The following is a 15,053-nucleotide window of genomic DNA, read 5'->3' as shown; positions in this document are numbered from 1 at the left end:
TCATTCACTGAGTTGTTTCATATAGCCACTAAAGTGAAGTATTAGCTAAGTATTAATCATAGTCAGTATATTTATCAGCACAGTTTAATTTTTAATCTTTAAAAAACTTATTTCTTCTTTTTAAAATAAGAAAATGATGTTTATGCTTAAAAATACTGACAAAATAGGAACATTAAAATCAAATACTTTACTTCAGTGTCCTAAGATACACATTTTACCCATATATTAACATCTATGAAACAAACATTCATCTAATAAACAAAGATATGCCATAGTTTTAACTGGTAATATATTTTTTTCTTTCTTACTGACATAAAAAATAATGGTGTGTCTTATAATCAATGACATTTTAGATTCAATGAAATAACAGCACATGATTTGCTAATGATAAACCTTACTAATACATCTTATGTAAAGGTATACATCTTAAAAATGGACCTGTAAATCTTAATTAAATTCATAATAATACATAATGTATATATCAATTCTTTCTGCAGATGAATGTTTCAGATTTTTACTGACTTTTAAGTTTAGATGTAAGGAGTGAAATCAATAAAACATTTTATCTTCTTGGCATTTAAAAATTATAGAACTTACATAGAGACTACTAATGGCATGATTAATAATTAAAATATATATAATAAATTTATACCATGTATTTTTCAAAGTGCTTTTTAATCATATGCCAAAAACAATTAATTAATTAATACATTTATATTTTATCCAAACAGATACTAAATTCTTATTATTTTGAATACTTGCAATCAGGGTCTCATCTGTTACTTTATTAACATGGACTATAAAGTGATTATTCCCAATTTCTGATGATTCATCTTATTTTCCCTTCAGACTTTGTTCATATTATTTTTCCCTTACATTATTATTTAGATGTGTCTCTCTCTAGACATACATGTGGACATACATGTTCATTTTGTTTAAAAATACACATATCTATGTATACACATGATGGTAGGTAATTAGTAAATGTTATTTTGCTTCTTCCTTCTTGGGGGTTCAGAATGACTATCGCAAAGACGGGCACAATATAATTTCCAGATCTAATTTAATGTTTTACTGTTTTTCTTTATAACATGACACCCTTAATTCCAACTTGGTTTGATATTTCCTAATATAGATGTTTTCTGCTTTATCTAAAGAGAAAAGCTACTTCTAGCACCTGATAACTCCCATTCTTGTAATAAACAGAAAGAATAATTGTGAATAATACAAAAAAGTATTTTTTTACTTTTAATCATGAACTACCTTTACTGATTAAATTTACAGGGCCACAAGAGCATTTTAAAGTGTCAAAGGCATTCTACTTGTCAGTCTGATAATCTAATGTAAGAAGTAAATTATAACTGACAACATGAAAACATAGTTTACATGTCAAAGTTATAAAACATAAATCTAAAAATGCTTCAATCAAATCATGTGATATTTTATTACATAATCTAAAACCAAAGAGAGCCAAATAAGAAAATTCTACCAGAAGTCTTAGAATGAATTTATCTTAGAATTTAACTCTCTACTATTACTAAACCATTAGTTTTGTCCCTGTGATTTAATGAAGGATTAGCTTGCCACTTCTAATCTTGATTTAACAAATCAAACACAACCATTTGGCATCATTTAATATTTAATCTTCCATTCATTCATTCATTCCATAAAATTCATTCCCTCCCATTCATGGAGCATCTATTATGTACCGACCATTATTAAAGAAATACCTGCTCTTCTACTTGAAAGGCAGCTTGTTAGAACCTGACTGCCAAGATCATGAAAAATGTCAAAATAGAAGAAGGTTGTTTCCAGTCCTACCTCACTCTTCATTTTACACTGGCCATTTCCATTTCAACTTACACTCTTCCATATAACCATGTAATTCCTTTCAAACTCCAAGCATATTTCAAAACAAAATTTACCTGTCCTAAATGCTACTCTAGCTAACCTGATAAACAGAGGCATTCTCATATGAAAAAAAACAACAACAACATTAATAGGTTAACCTATTATCCTTCTTACCAGGTAGCAACTGTTTGTTTTCATTTGTCTGCTTGATTTTTAAATTCATCTTACTAGGAACAGGGCCTTAATGGAAAGAGAACCTAGGCAGATAGGTGAGAGTTTAGGCTTGAAGGAAGGGGCATGGCTCCTGGCCTTGGCTTTTTCCTTAAATAGCTATATGTTATTTATGTTTTCAGAAAATAATGGCTAACATTATTAACAGGTATTGTTCTATATGCTTTAAGTGTTATTAAATCATTTCATCCTCAAAGTAACACTATAAGGCAAGCGCTATCATCATCCTCATTTTATGTCTGAGGAAACTAAAACTTGGAGAGGTTAAGTATTTGTCCAAGGTCACACTGCTTGTGACAAAGGGGGAATTTGAATAAGTGCAACTGGTTCCAAAGAACTTAACCACATTATCATACTGCATGCCCAATCTAACTCACCGAATTGTTGTAAAGATTAAATAAGACTATATTAAAGTCTCTGAAGAGGACACCCTATTCCTTGTATTTAAAAAAATTAATCTATGAAAGTGACAGAAAAACTGAAAAGGTTTCAAGCACACTAGCAAGCAGAGGCCAGGCAGTATTGCTTTTCTTCAGATTAGTATTCCTAGATTATATCACATCACATATGTGGATTAAATAAACACCAACTCTGACTATACATCAACCATAACTTATTGTCTACAAATCTAGTAACTTTTGAAATTTATATTTCACATTGCTCATGGTTAAGTTCCAACACACACACTCTCTTTAATTTTATCTGATATAAATCATCTGATATTAGCAAAAGTTCAATTCTTCTAAAACTCATAGAAAAACAAAATCTTTACAAGAAAACATTTAATACATCATGAAATATTCTTAATTAAAATGATGCAAGTAAACAATATTTAAATGATGTTTCTTCGCAGAAAAATTAAAAATGGTAAATTCAAAATTATAAAATGTAGTGGCTTATTGGAAAGCACAGTAATGAAATATTTCAAGTGACCAATATAGAACTCTAGACTGTATATGAATTTTATTTCCACCCATGCTTTTTCCTCCAACATGATAATAATCTTTGGTTGTCTTATAAAGATGATCAAGAAACTGCTTCACTCCAACAGCTTAATAATATATGGGCAAGCTTTACTTTTACTTGCCTGCAACTTATAAATTCCTCTATCAAAAAGTCATCTACTCTCAACAAGTTTTTTTCTGTCAATTACTTAATACCTCGCCATGGAAATGTTTCCAATACAATTCTCACCTCTTTCCTCAAGAATGTTATCTCTAAAAACAAATACTAAATTGATCATGCTGTGAAACAAAATAATTTATTAATAATCTACCTATTCCTAACAAAAATACAAATATCACAAAATACGTCAGACACTCTACTGTATTACTATTCCCTACATATTAATCCACATTTTTCAAAAATCCATGTTTCTCTATTACAATTTAATTATTTCTAATTTCCCCTTATATATTGTTTTTTCTTGAACCAGGTTCACTTCTGTTATCTTTTGCCTCTAGTTATCTCCCCCACCACCAATTTAAACTTACTGTAACTCTTGAGAGTTCTCTACCTATTTTCTCTTATTTTATGCATTATTTTTAAATACCCTTTCAAATGGTACTACTACTCTGCCTATATCTCTGTACAAGTTAAAACTGGAAAATTTTAATAACAGTAACTTTTAATACATTAAAGGATTAAATATGGGGTTTCCTAAATTAAAACTAGATAAAATATTGAAAAAATAAGATACTTTCATACCAAAACATTTAAATAAAAAAGGAGCAGAAATCTAACTTTCAAATTTTACCTTAGCTATCTGCAAATGAAATGCAAAATCAATAATATTAATTATTTCTCTATTATAGCAAGAGAGCCCATGTTATTTAATGGTTTGGACTGAAAGGCATCTAATGATGGACCTAATGATATAACTCAGTTTGGTGGTTGCATTGAAAATGCTGTGAATTAATTGTTTACAAAACTGTGTTAGTTCTAAATATGTATATAATATATAAATAATTTTGTAAGCAAATGAAGATTTTTATAATAAGGGAATTTTTCCTAAAACAGATTAAATACTTCATCTAAAATTTCATATAAAGCCTTCAAAAATAACCAAATATTCCTGCAAAACCGATTCTAAACTATGTTGGCCTTAGATTATTTTTACCCTTGTATGCAAAACAAACATACATAGAAAACAAATAATAACACTTATTATATTCTATTTTTTGAAAATGTATTATTAGGTAAGTAGTCAAATAAAAATACCTAGGATTAATATACCCTCCTAAAGCAATTCTTTGTCCTTATAATTCTCTTGGAGCATTAATCCTCACTTGGCCTCTTTATTACATAAAGTAAATCAGAAAGACTGTAAGGGAGGAAGTCTGTAAGAGCCGAGAGCTGCTTATTGTTGATTTAAACGGTCTTAGTTTTCTTGCCATTCCATTTAGTTCAATGCTGTGGGTTTATGAGAAAATATTATATTTCATGCTTCCAAACTATAAGGTACCCAATGAAGTACAACTAAGAGGTAAAGAAATCTTATAAAAAATTCAAGGCATTTTTAAAATAAAGTACATTAGGAGCTGGCACAGCAACATGGGTTTCGTTTTGTTTTTCCTTTTCCTGTTTTATATATAAAATGTTCTCCTATTTTAAATTCATTCTACTAACATTAATATACAAAAAAGTATATTCATAGATAAGTAAAATCTAGTAAATTCTGGAATATTACCTAATTCATTCAAAAAGGCAGTAAGATACACACAGTATCTAACAACTTAAAACTCAAAAGTGGGAGTAAACACATCATACGCAAATCAAAAGTAGATTAGACAGACTGAACTTTACAAAAACTTCAAAGGAAGAAGATTTAATTCTTAACCAACTTACCCAATTTTTGTCTTCTCTTTTAACTTAGAACAAGTTTTTGTTTTTTTGCTCTCTTTGTCCTTTGGCTTAGATTTCATCCTTCTACCTTTCTTTTCCTCTTTTCCTTCAACTGAAGCACTAGGAAAGTTTTCAGGGCTCATTACTCGTGGAATATTGCGTTCCCCACGCTCCTTTGCTTTTGCTATGGCCTCTGATATTATACGATTAGCCTTTTCTTGCTTGCTTTCTGATTCCACCTTTTTTCTCTGCTTCTTCTCGGACATGATCCTCACCTGGGTATTCTGCAACTTAGTATATGTCCCAGGACCATCACTCTTCTTGGAAGATGGAGGCTAGAAAAATCAAAATAATTTTTATACAACATACCAAAGTACATTTAAACAACATAAATAACCAAAAATTTAGAATTAAGCTTTAAGAAGTAAAATACATAAGCAAATATATGAGTGCTACAAACAAATTTAAAACTAAAACATTTTGCTGATCTAGAAATTAGTGTAGGTATAAAATAAAAAGCTCAACTACTGCTTTTAAAAGTGAAAGTTAAAGAAGGATAATATAGATTCATTGATATTTTCATAGCATTCTTGATTAGTTGATTCAAATTTTGTCCTATAAATATAGCTAATTCAAATTTAGTCATGTAAATATTCTGGGCATTTGGAATAAGTCTCTTCTTTCCTCTTCATTCCGGAACTCTGAAAATTATTAATAAATTTTAAATAGCAATTTTAATTTAGAATGACTACTCCCCATAGTTTATTATGATTTTTAGAAAAACAAAGCCTCTCTGCTTAATAAGAAACTGGAATGAGAACCTGAATTCATTTAAATCATTTTAATGTGCAATCTATGCAGCAATGTAGCTAGTTAGTCAACAGACATTCCCATACTTAAAATTAGAGAAAGTTTTAGTTTTTCTGTGAAAGAGTTAAATGAGGATTGTTTTTCTCTTTCTATATCGTAATATTTTGCTCAAGCAATTCTGGAAAAAAACAAGTTCTAGTTTTACGTTAAAATTATTAATATTTTAGCAATATCACAGGAAGCAGATCAACAGCATTTTAAAAAGAATATCCTCTTCAAACACACATTCATCCCATATTCTTAGATCACAGTTTTGTTACGTTCTTACCCGTAAACATGCCTCTGACTACAGCAAGGGAAAAAACCACCAGGAATTTCCAAACACATTTTCATGCTGGTTCCAGTGTGCTTCACTGGATATCTTTTCTATACCTGCCTCATCAAAGGTTTCATAGCAGCGCTGCAGCACTGGGAAAGGAGGGAGGGTTTAGAATCGCTCACTAAAATGCCACCTTAAGGCCTACAGGCTATAACAAATAACCAAGACGCGAGAAAACAGCAACAAGCTCAAGATGGCGATGCAGTACGACTCCGCAGCAGCAGCCAGTAATAAGGAAGGTTATTCAATCCCATTAGCCTTTTAGCCCAAAGAACCCCTCCTCCTCCCACTCATTCAGGCTTTCACTTACCCTTCCTCTTGGCCTCTTCACTGAAGACATTTTTGGCGTCAGACAAAGGCTTGCCCTCTGCTTTTTCACCACCCCAGGCAGTGCTCAAGAAAAAAGCATTGAAAGAAGATTCCTAAATGGCCTATTTAGCAAGCTGCAACCAAGAGATGCACAACCCTCCACAAATACACATTGTGATGTATCAACACATTTCTGCCTTGGCAAGTTTATATCCACTGTTCATTCTATTTAGATATGAAAAAGACTGTAAACCCGTCCTAAAAAGCTGAGTTTCCTCAATAGCTGTAAGCAGATAGCCAGATTCCAACAAAGCACAGAAAGAAATGAATGCACAAAGCATCAAAATGCATCAGCATGAATATTAGAGATGTCGTTAAAAATACTGACTCCTTCTGAGGAAGTAGGCCAGCAGATGGTGCTACCAGTTATTATTCCATTAGACTCTGCAATTTAACCCCCAATGGACTGTTCTTCCCTCCATGTAACACATTAACTCTCACTCTACCATTTCCTGTAGTAAAGTTTTAAAAAACATATGTAAAAACCTGATTTTTAAAAATCATCTGAAAATGAAAACTGTAGTAAAACGGCTTTATGTAGCTATCAATATTAAAAAAACAAAGTCCAATGCCATTTTTACCAGAGAAAAATACTTTTCTCCGTGATACTCTAAAATATTTAAAACATAAACACATCTGAAGACAAGCAAAGGGTTAAAGAGGAGGTCATGCAAATGAACCCATAACAAGTGACTTCTCTTTAAGAAATTAGATAAGGTTTCTTATTATTCTTTTAACAAAAAGCTAACAATGTCATTTTTAAAATAGAGAAATGAAACTATTTTCATTTAAATTCCAAAAAGAAGCTTAAGATTTTGAAATGAACACATAAGAGCTGTCTATAAAAAAATAACTAACCATAGTTAAATTATTTCCTTACTTAAACCTGAATAAATACATTAATTTATTTTCCTAACATAAAAAAACTCCTAAACATTCCTGACCTTTACTCCTCACATTCTATTTCAACTCAACTGTTGAGTTTTTAAGATAAAATTTTAGTTTTAGTCCCTTGCTAAAAATAAATAAGTAGCAAGTCCTCCTGAATTTGATCATTATATACCTAGACTTTTCATCTATAAAATATTGAGACTATTTTAGTAAGCAATGACCTTAAATACCTAAAACAAAATTCTCACTGCCTCAAAATTCACGTTTACCTCTTTCATTAATACCATTTAAAAAAAATTGGTCTTGGCAAGTCATCGGATATCTGTATTAAAGAACCTGTTTTTAGTTTTTTCCTTTCAGGCATCAAAGGTCTCAAAATGGAGCAACATAATATAAACAGTGTCCTAGAAAGACCAATCTAAAGAACAGGAGAGGAAATTAAAGGCATAGGACCACTAATGCAAGAAAAGGATCTTACTGACCTGGAGGTCATCTATGTAAAAATCATAATAACCAATAATAAGGGCTAACACTTACCAAGTACTTATTAGGTGATAGGCACTATTCTAAGCATTTTACATGTAATAATTAATTTAATCCTGAATAATAGGGTAATAGTGATAATGCGGAGGAGTAACAAATGGGAGAGATATTCTTACAGCAGAATTGCAAAATGATAGAACAGACCTAAGCGCAGAAGTATTTAAAATAATAATAATAATAATAGCTAATACTTACTTATTCCCTACTATGTTCTAGGCACTATTTCTATTATGACATATACATGAACATGGATTTAAACTGCGTGTGTCCACTTACATGCATATTTCTTTCAATAGTAAATACTACAGTGCTACATAATTCACAGTTGGTTTCATCCAAGGATGTGGAACCACAAATATGGAGGAATCAAGAATTACAAATATGGAAGAATCACATATATGGAAAACTGACTATAAATTATACTTGGAACTTTCAATGAATCTCTAATCCTGCACTGTTCAAGGGTCAACTGTATATTAACTCAATTAATCTTAAAAACAACCCTGTGAGATATGTACTACTGTTACCCTCATTTTATAGCTAACTATACTAAGGCATAGAGAAATAACTTGCCCAAGATCACACAGCTACTGAAAAATGGGGTAGGGATTAAGAGGCAAAGAGCCTCATAATGGAAACCGTGCTCTTAACCACTGTATTATACCATATTTGGTTCAAATATCATAACTTACAGAGATTAATCTGAACACAAAAGAAAGTAAATGACTTTCTCAAAATCTCAGAGATACTAGTAAGGAAGCAAGAACAAAATTTAGTTTTTTTCAGTGCCCTTTCCAAAAGGTAGAAATCAACTAGATATGGGTGGGTTTCGGCTGAAGAGCAGGAAGAGTCAATACTTGCTTTCTAGACCAAGTACTGGTACAGGAGGAGATAAAAGAAATGTTGAGAAAGGGTATGTATGTGTGCATGATAAATTTAATTCTTTCCACAGAGTTTGAAATGAAAAGTTTGACTAACTGGAAATTTTGGACTGGATCCTTGGAGAGGTCAGAGCTGGAACATAAGATGTAGATTCTCTTGCTGTTTTCTTTGAATACCCTTAACTCAATGACACTATCCACAGAAACTAGGATGATTTCCAAAATATCTCACTTCTCCTTAAAGCTTTTCAATAGATTCCATTACTTGATTCAAAAATCCCAATTATTTAACAATAAATCTTAACAGTAGACAATCAAATATTTGTGATCAAATATTTCTTCTACTATTAGGATATGATATTTTAAATCTATATTCCCACAGAACATCAACACTGAGGTATTAACTAACTAATCATTTTTAATGTAGGTGATTTCCCAATTTACACATAGACACAAACATACAAAAGGGTAGTTAATAGTAACTTTTCTCAATGTTACAATTTTTCTCTTTTTCACCTACATAAACAGTCAACAAATTCTGTCCAATCTACTTAATTGTGTTTTATTTTGTTTTCTTCCTCTCAGTCCCAACAGCTCCTGCTGTATTAATTTCCCACTTGTTATGGTTACATTATAGTGATGTAGGAAAATATCCTTATCTGTAGGAAATATATCAAGTCATTGGGGGTGATGGAACATCTGGTTGGCAATCTACTCTCCAATTCTTTACAAAGTAAAAGAATTTCTTTGTATTTCATTTGTGATTTCTCTGTATGTTTGTCACAATTTCAAAACTCAACTTTTTTTTTTTTTTTTTTTTTTTGCGGTATGCGGGCCTCTCACTGCTGTGGCCTCTCCCGTTGCGGAGCACAGGCTCCGGACGCGCAGGCCTAGCGGCCATGGCTCACGGGCTTAGTTGCTCCGCGGCATGTGGGATCTTCCCGGACCAGGGCACGAACCCGTGTCCCCTGCATCGGCAGGCGGATTCTCAACCACTGCGCCACCAGGGAAGCCCAAAAACTCAACTTTTAAAATAAAGGCAGGGACTTCCCAGGCAGCCCAGCGGTTAAGACTTCACCTTCCAATGCAGGGGGTGCGGGTTCAATCCCTGGAGAAGGAGCTAAGATCCCACATGCCTCATGGCCAAAAAACCAAAACAAAACAGATGCAATGTTGTAACAAATACAATAAAGACTTTAAAAATGGTCCACATCAAACAAAATCTTTAAAAAAATAAATACATAAAGGCAAAGGCCTTGCTCCCCAAGGACCTGTATGCTAAATGAGAAAAAAAAAGTAAAAGAAAGCACGTATATTAGTAACATATCCAAATATTTATAGGAAAAACAAGCCATAGCAAAACATAAAGATGGTATCATATGTGATGTATCAATTATTTTGATAGCAACTAGAAGAATATATGAAAGACCCTGGACGTCACATTTCAAACTCAAGGATTTATGGTATGAGTGTTTTTCAAACCATAGGTCATGATCTAATAACAAGTCATGATATAAATTTAGTGGGTTCAGACTAGCACTAAAGAAATGAAATATAATAGAATGAAAAGGAGTGGTACCTAACCTTTATGAATGCTACCTCTTAAAAATTAGATAGTTTTAATACCATGGTTACTCCTCTTTTCCTTCATGAGAGAAAGAAGCAAAGAGATTTGAGTAAGAAATTAGAGGTGTTAAAACCGGAATGGGGACTCAGTTCTGCCTCCTCTTGGTGGAATAATTTTCCCACATACCTACCCACTCACACTGGGGAATTCATCCATTTCAAATATTTTAGTTGCATACAAATAATTTAAAAATTTGAATCACTAGTGTGTAGACCTGAGTGGAAATCATAAATTTTCAAAAAGAAGGGAAGAATGATCACATGGCTACCATACATCTACTATAGAGCACAGGTTCTACTATTAGGGAAAATTATAAAAAATTTAAAGCTCTACTTCACACATTTTTAAAACAATATGAAGGAATAAAAAGTCTCAAATAATAAAACAGATATAATTCCTTAGTAATAATAAAACACAGAACAAAGAATTTTCAACAACATACATAAAACTGTATTATAGCTAAAAATCTTCCAACTTTTCTCAGGAGAGATAACTCTCAGGCTTCAGACCTGGGGGACTAGGTGAATGGAACTTGCAATGGAAGAGAATACAAAACAGAATAGAAATAGCAAGCCTTGAGCAAGAATGAGTTTTACTGCCTAGAGAGACAAGCAGAATAAGAGAAGAGAACCATTAGTGAAAACCCAAAACACCAAGTTTTAAAGAGCTAGCAGATGAAGAGGAGTTAAAGAAGGAAAACAGAAAGAAACTACAAAAATGGTAAGATGAGCATCAGGTAAGAGTGGTGTCATGGAAGCCAAGAGGAAAGAATAAAAAGCTCTGCCATCAAAAGGAAGGTAAATATCTGAGAGTAATTTGATATTATAAAGCTAACTTAGAAAGCATTTTAGTTCTGTTGAATTGTTTATAGTAAGCCAGTATGCTAGTTTTTAACATCTTTATTTTAGGAAGAATAATATAATTATGTACTTAAATATTCAAATCAGATAGCTAGTGGGAAGCAGCCACATAGCACAGGGAAATCAGCTCCTGCTTTGTGACCACCTAGAAGGGTGGGATAGGGAGGGCGGGAGGGAGAGGCAAGAGGGAGGAGATATGGGGATATATGTATATGTACAGCTGATTCATTTTGTTATACAGCAGAAACTAACACACCATTGTAAAGCAATTATACTCCAATAAAGGTATTTTTTAAATATTCAAATTAAACCAACTCTAAAAAAAATAAATTTGTAGTTAATTTTAGTAACACGTGTCAAACATTAGTGGTAACTTCTTTTGCATTTATTGCATATAACAGTTTTTTCCACAAGGTACCAATAAAGACTTGCTTTTAAAGAGAAGAAAAGGAGGAAAAATTGACCTAAATTATTATGTCAAAGTCTTCTGAGTTGTTTTTTTTTTTTGGCGGTACTCGGGCCTCTCACTGTCATGGCCTCTCCCGTTGCGCGGCACAGGCTCCGGACACGCAGGCTCAGCGGCCATGGCTCACGGGCCCAGCCGCTCCGCGGCATGTGGGATCTTCCCGGACCAGGGCACAAACCCGCGTCCCCTGCATCGTCAGGCGGACTCTCAACCACTGCGCCACCAGGGAAGCCCTGTTTTCAGAGTTTTTGATGTATCTGAAGCAATTACTTTATTTCACTTTTTTCACATTGTGAACTCACATGTTCACAAATGAAAAGGCTTATTTTCATTTTGTGACTTGTACTAGTATCCAGGTTTCCACTTCTAGCTAATGATGACTTTTTTTTCCCTAAATATTGAATTTTACACTGATATGGTAATACTATTAAAAGTATTCTCTCTATTTTAATCATCCACATAGCAGTTCAGGCAAATAGTAGATATTCATAAAAGTTTTTTTAAAAAAATAAACATTTATTATGTGACTTACAGGAAATACAGAGAGAAGAATACATTAGAGGATACCATGGGAATGTAATCAGCAAAATCCAGAATGTGGGAAACTCCAAAGAAAAATGACTTCAGCAAAGAAACAATAAGAAACAAAACAAAGAAGGGTAATCATAGATCAAAAGAGGCTTAAGACTAAATGTGATGCCAAAATTTAAAAAAAAAAGAAAAAAGACAAGACACTTAAAATTTGTATCAATTGAATGCAATACATGGCCCTTGTTTTGACATAGACCTGAACAAGTCTGTAAGATTACATTTATTAATACTAGGGAACTTTAACTTTGATTGGGTATTTGATTATGAAGGAATTACAGTTATTTTTTAAGTGTGACACTAATTTTGCAATTGTGTTTTAAAGCTAAAACCTTTGTCTTTTAGATATACAAATTGAAATATTTACAGATAAAGTGATATCTGAAATATTTACAGATAAAGTGATATGATTAAGGTGTGTTTCAAAATAGTCCCTGAAGGGAATAATAGTCCCTGTATGATAGTCAGAGGGTCGTATAGATGAAAAACAATTGCCTATAAACTGATGTCTGTCGTAGCTGGGCGATGGCTACTCTACTTCTGTGTACACTTGAAATATTATATAATAAAGAAATTTAAACTGTTATATTCTGGGTATAACAGGTAGTTTGGCATGACAAGAAAACTAGATTCATGTGGAAGAATGATAAGCAATAAAAACAGAAAGGTAATGGGTCAGATTATCAAAAGTGTTATAAGTTATGCTAAAATATCTGGACTGTAAGCTAAAGTGAATTGGGGAATCAGTAAGTGATTACATACAGAGAGGTAACAGGATCAGATTTTTAGATTTAAGGCTGCTAACTGGTTTCAATAAAAATACCCAGGGCTTCCCTGGTGGCACAGTAGTTGAGAGTCAGCCTGCTGATGCAGGGGACATGGGTTCGTGCCCCGGTCCGGGAAGATCCCACATGCCGCGGAGCAGCTGGGCCCGTGAGCCATGGCCGCTGAGCCTGCGCTCCGCAACAGGAGAGGCCATAACAGTGAGAGGCCCGCGTACTGCAAAAAAAGAAAAAAACAAAAAAACAAAAAAACCCAAATACTTTATGGAAACTTTTTTATTTACAAAAAGGCCATATATGATATAAAAACAAGTAATATTGAACCTTCTATTTTATATTAGTTTGTGTGGCTTTCTCAATGCTGTATTTTCAAAACTTCATCTTTTGTTTCCAAACAAATCAAAAGTGTATTTTAAAAACATTAAACCACAAATTCTCACGAAGTTCCTTCTTACTGACAACATTAAATATACTGAATTCATCAGCCCATAAATTACTAACCACACTAAAAGCTGTTCTCAGCATAATGTTGTGATTAAAGGAAAGGGCTTTGGACTCAGCCAGCCCTGGGTTCCATCATCTGTTAAAATGGAGATAATAATAGTGTCTACCTTCTAGGGCTGTTGTGAGACCTAACAGATAATGCTTGTAAAGTGCTTAGTATGGTATCTGGTATACAAATTCTCAGAAGTGCGAGGTACTATTGTTATTGCTATAATGTGATATTGTGCCCACCTCTGTGCATCATCATATCAGGGGATACAAAGATGTCAGTATGTCTTATAACTGGTACTGTTACCTTTAAAAATTTTTATTTTATTTTATTTTTTACTTTTGGCTGTGTTGGGTCTTCGTTGCTGTGCACACTGACTTTCTCTAGTTGTGTCGAGCGGGGACTGCTCATTGTTCTGGTGTGCAGGCTTCTCACTGCGGTGGCTTCTCTTGTTGCGGAGCACTGACACTAGGCCCGCAGACTTCAGTAGTTGTGGCTCACGGGCTCTAGAGTGCAGGCGCAGTAGTTGTGGCACACGGGCTTAGTTGCTCCGTGGCATGTGGGATCTTCCCGGACCATGGCTCAAATCCGTGTCCCCTGAATTGGTAGGCAGATTCTTAACTACTGTGCCACCAGGGAAGCCGGTACTGTTATCTTTGATCCCTTGGTTAGAGTAATGTCTGCCATTACTCTCTGCTATAAATTTCTCCTTTTATAATTAACAAGTATCTTATCAGACTATGCAAATATCTTGTTCTCATATATATCTGCCTAGTAATTTTAGCATACATTGATGGTTCCTGCCTATAACAGTTATTATTTGGTTATTCACCTAATGGAAATTTTTTATTTCCATCATTCCTTCCACATTTTCTACTGGAATTCTACTATAAACAAAAGTTGCCTCTTCTCATTTATTTATTCATTCAGTCATTCATTTATTCATTTAATTATTTATACTGGTATAGCCTCATAGATATTTATTTTATTCTATGGGTTATAATCTGATACTATGATTATTTGTTATTCAAATTGTCCCAGCTTTCACCATATAGAGCTCCTTCAAGTTGGTTCCTGAACCCTGTTTACCACCATCATATTTTGAACACTTCCTTACTTTCTGGCACTGTAAGATATTCCAGGTTCATGGTAAGAATAGTTTAACGGAGTGGTTGAGGCGGAAGCCATATTATAGTAGATTAAGAAGTAAATGGGAAGAAAGGAAGTAGATAGAGTGTTAAACACTTTTCCTAAATAAATGAAGGGAAAATGGCAGGCTTCTGTGGAATTAGAAACTTGAGTATGTTTATTGGCTATAGAAAAGAAGTCAGTAGACTGCTTGAATATATGAGAGAGAAAGAAAAGCTAGAGAGTGAGTTTTATCACAAGTAGAAAATTAAAGCATTTTCCATATAACAATTCAAAATTATCACACCAC

At 33.2% G+C, this 15,053-nt stretch overlaps 1 protein-coding gene across 18 annotated transcripts in view; it reads right to left on the bottom strand.

Moving 5' to 3' along the window:
* Nucleotides 1-15,053, bottom strand: part of CHD9 (chromodomain helicase DNA binding protein 9) — a 244,763-nt gene that overhangs the window by 107,246 nt on the left and 122,464 nt on the right. For 15 of the 18 annotated variants that reach the window (XM_059043684.2, XM_059043692.2, XM_059043691.2 and 12 more), the window contains one exon: nucleotides 4,930-5,261. In XM_059043684.2, the coding sequence (XP_058899667.1) occupies nucleotides 4,930-5,261 (332 nt within the window). Of the gene's footprint in view, nucleotides 1-4,929; nucleotides 5,262-6,064; nucleotides 6,350-6,425; nucleotides 6,830-15,053 lie in introns of those variants that run through there. The other 3 variants (XM_059043703.2, XM_059043704.2, XM_059043706.2) reach the window with 2 other exon arrangements.

The sequence above is a fragment of the Kogia breviceps genome, chromosome 18 (assembly GCF_026419965.1).
Source record: "Kogia breviceps isolate mKogBre1 chromosome 18, mKogBre1 haplotype 1, whole genome shotgun sequence".
Classification (NCBI taxonomy): domain Eukaryota; kingdom Metazoa; phylum Chordata; class Mammalia; order Artiodactyla; family Physeteridae; genus Kogia; species Kogia breviceps.
The sequence above is the reverse complement of the archived record's forward strand: the minus strand, read 5'-3'. Positions and strand labels throughout refer to the sequence as shown.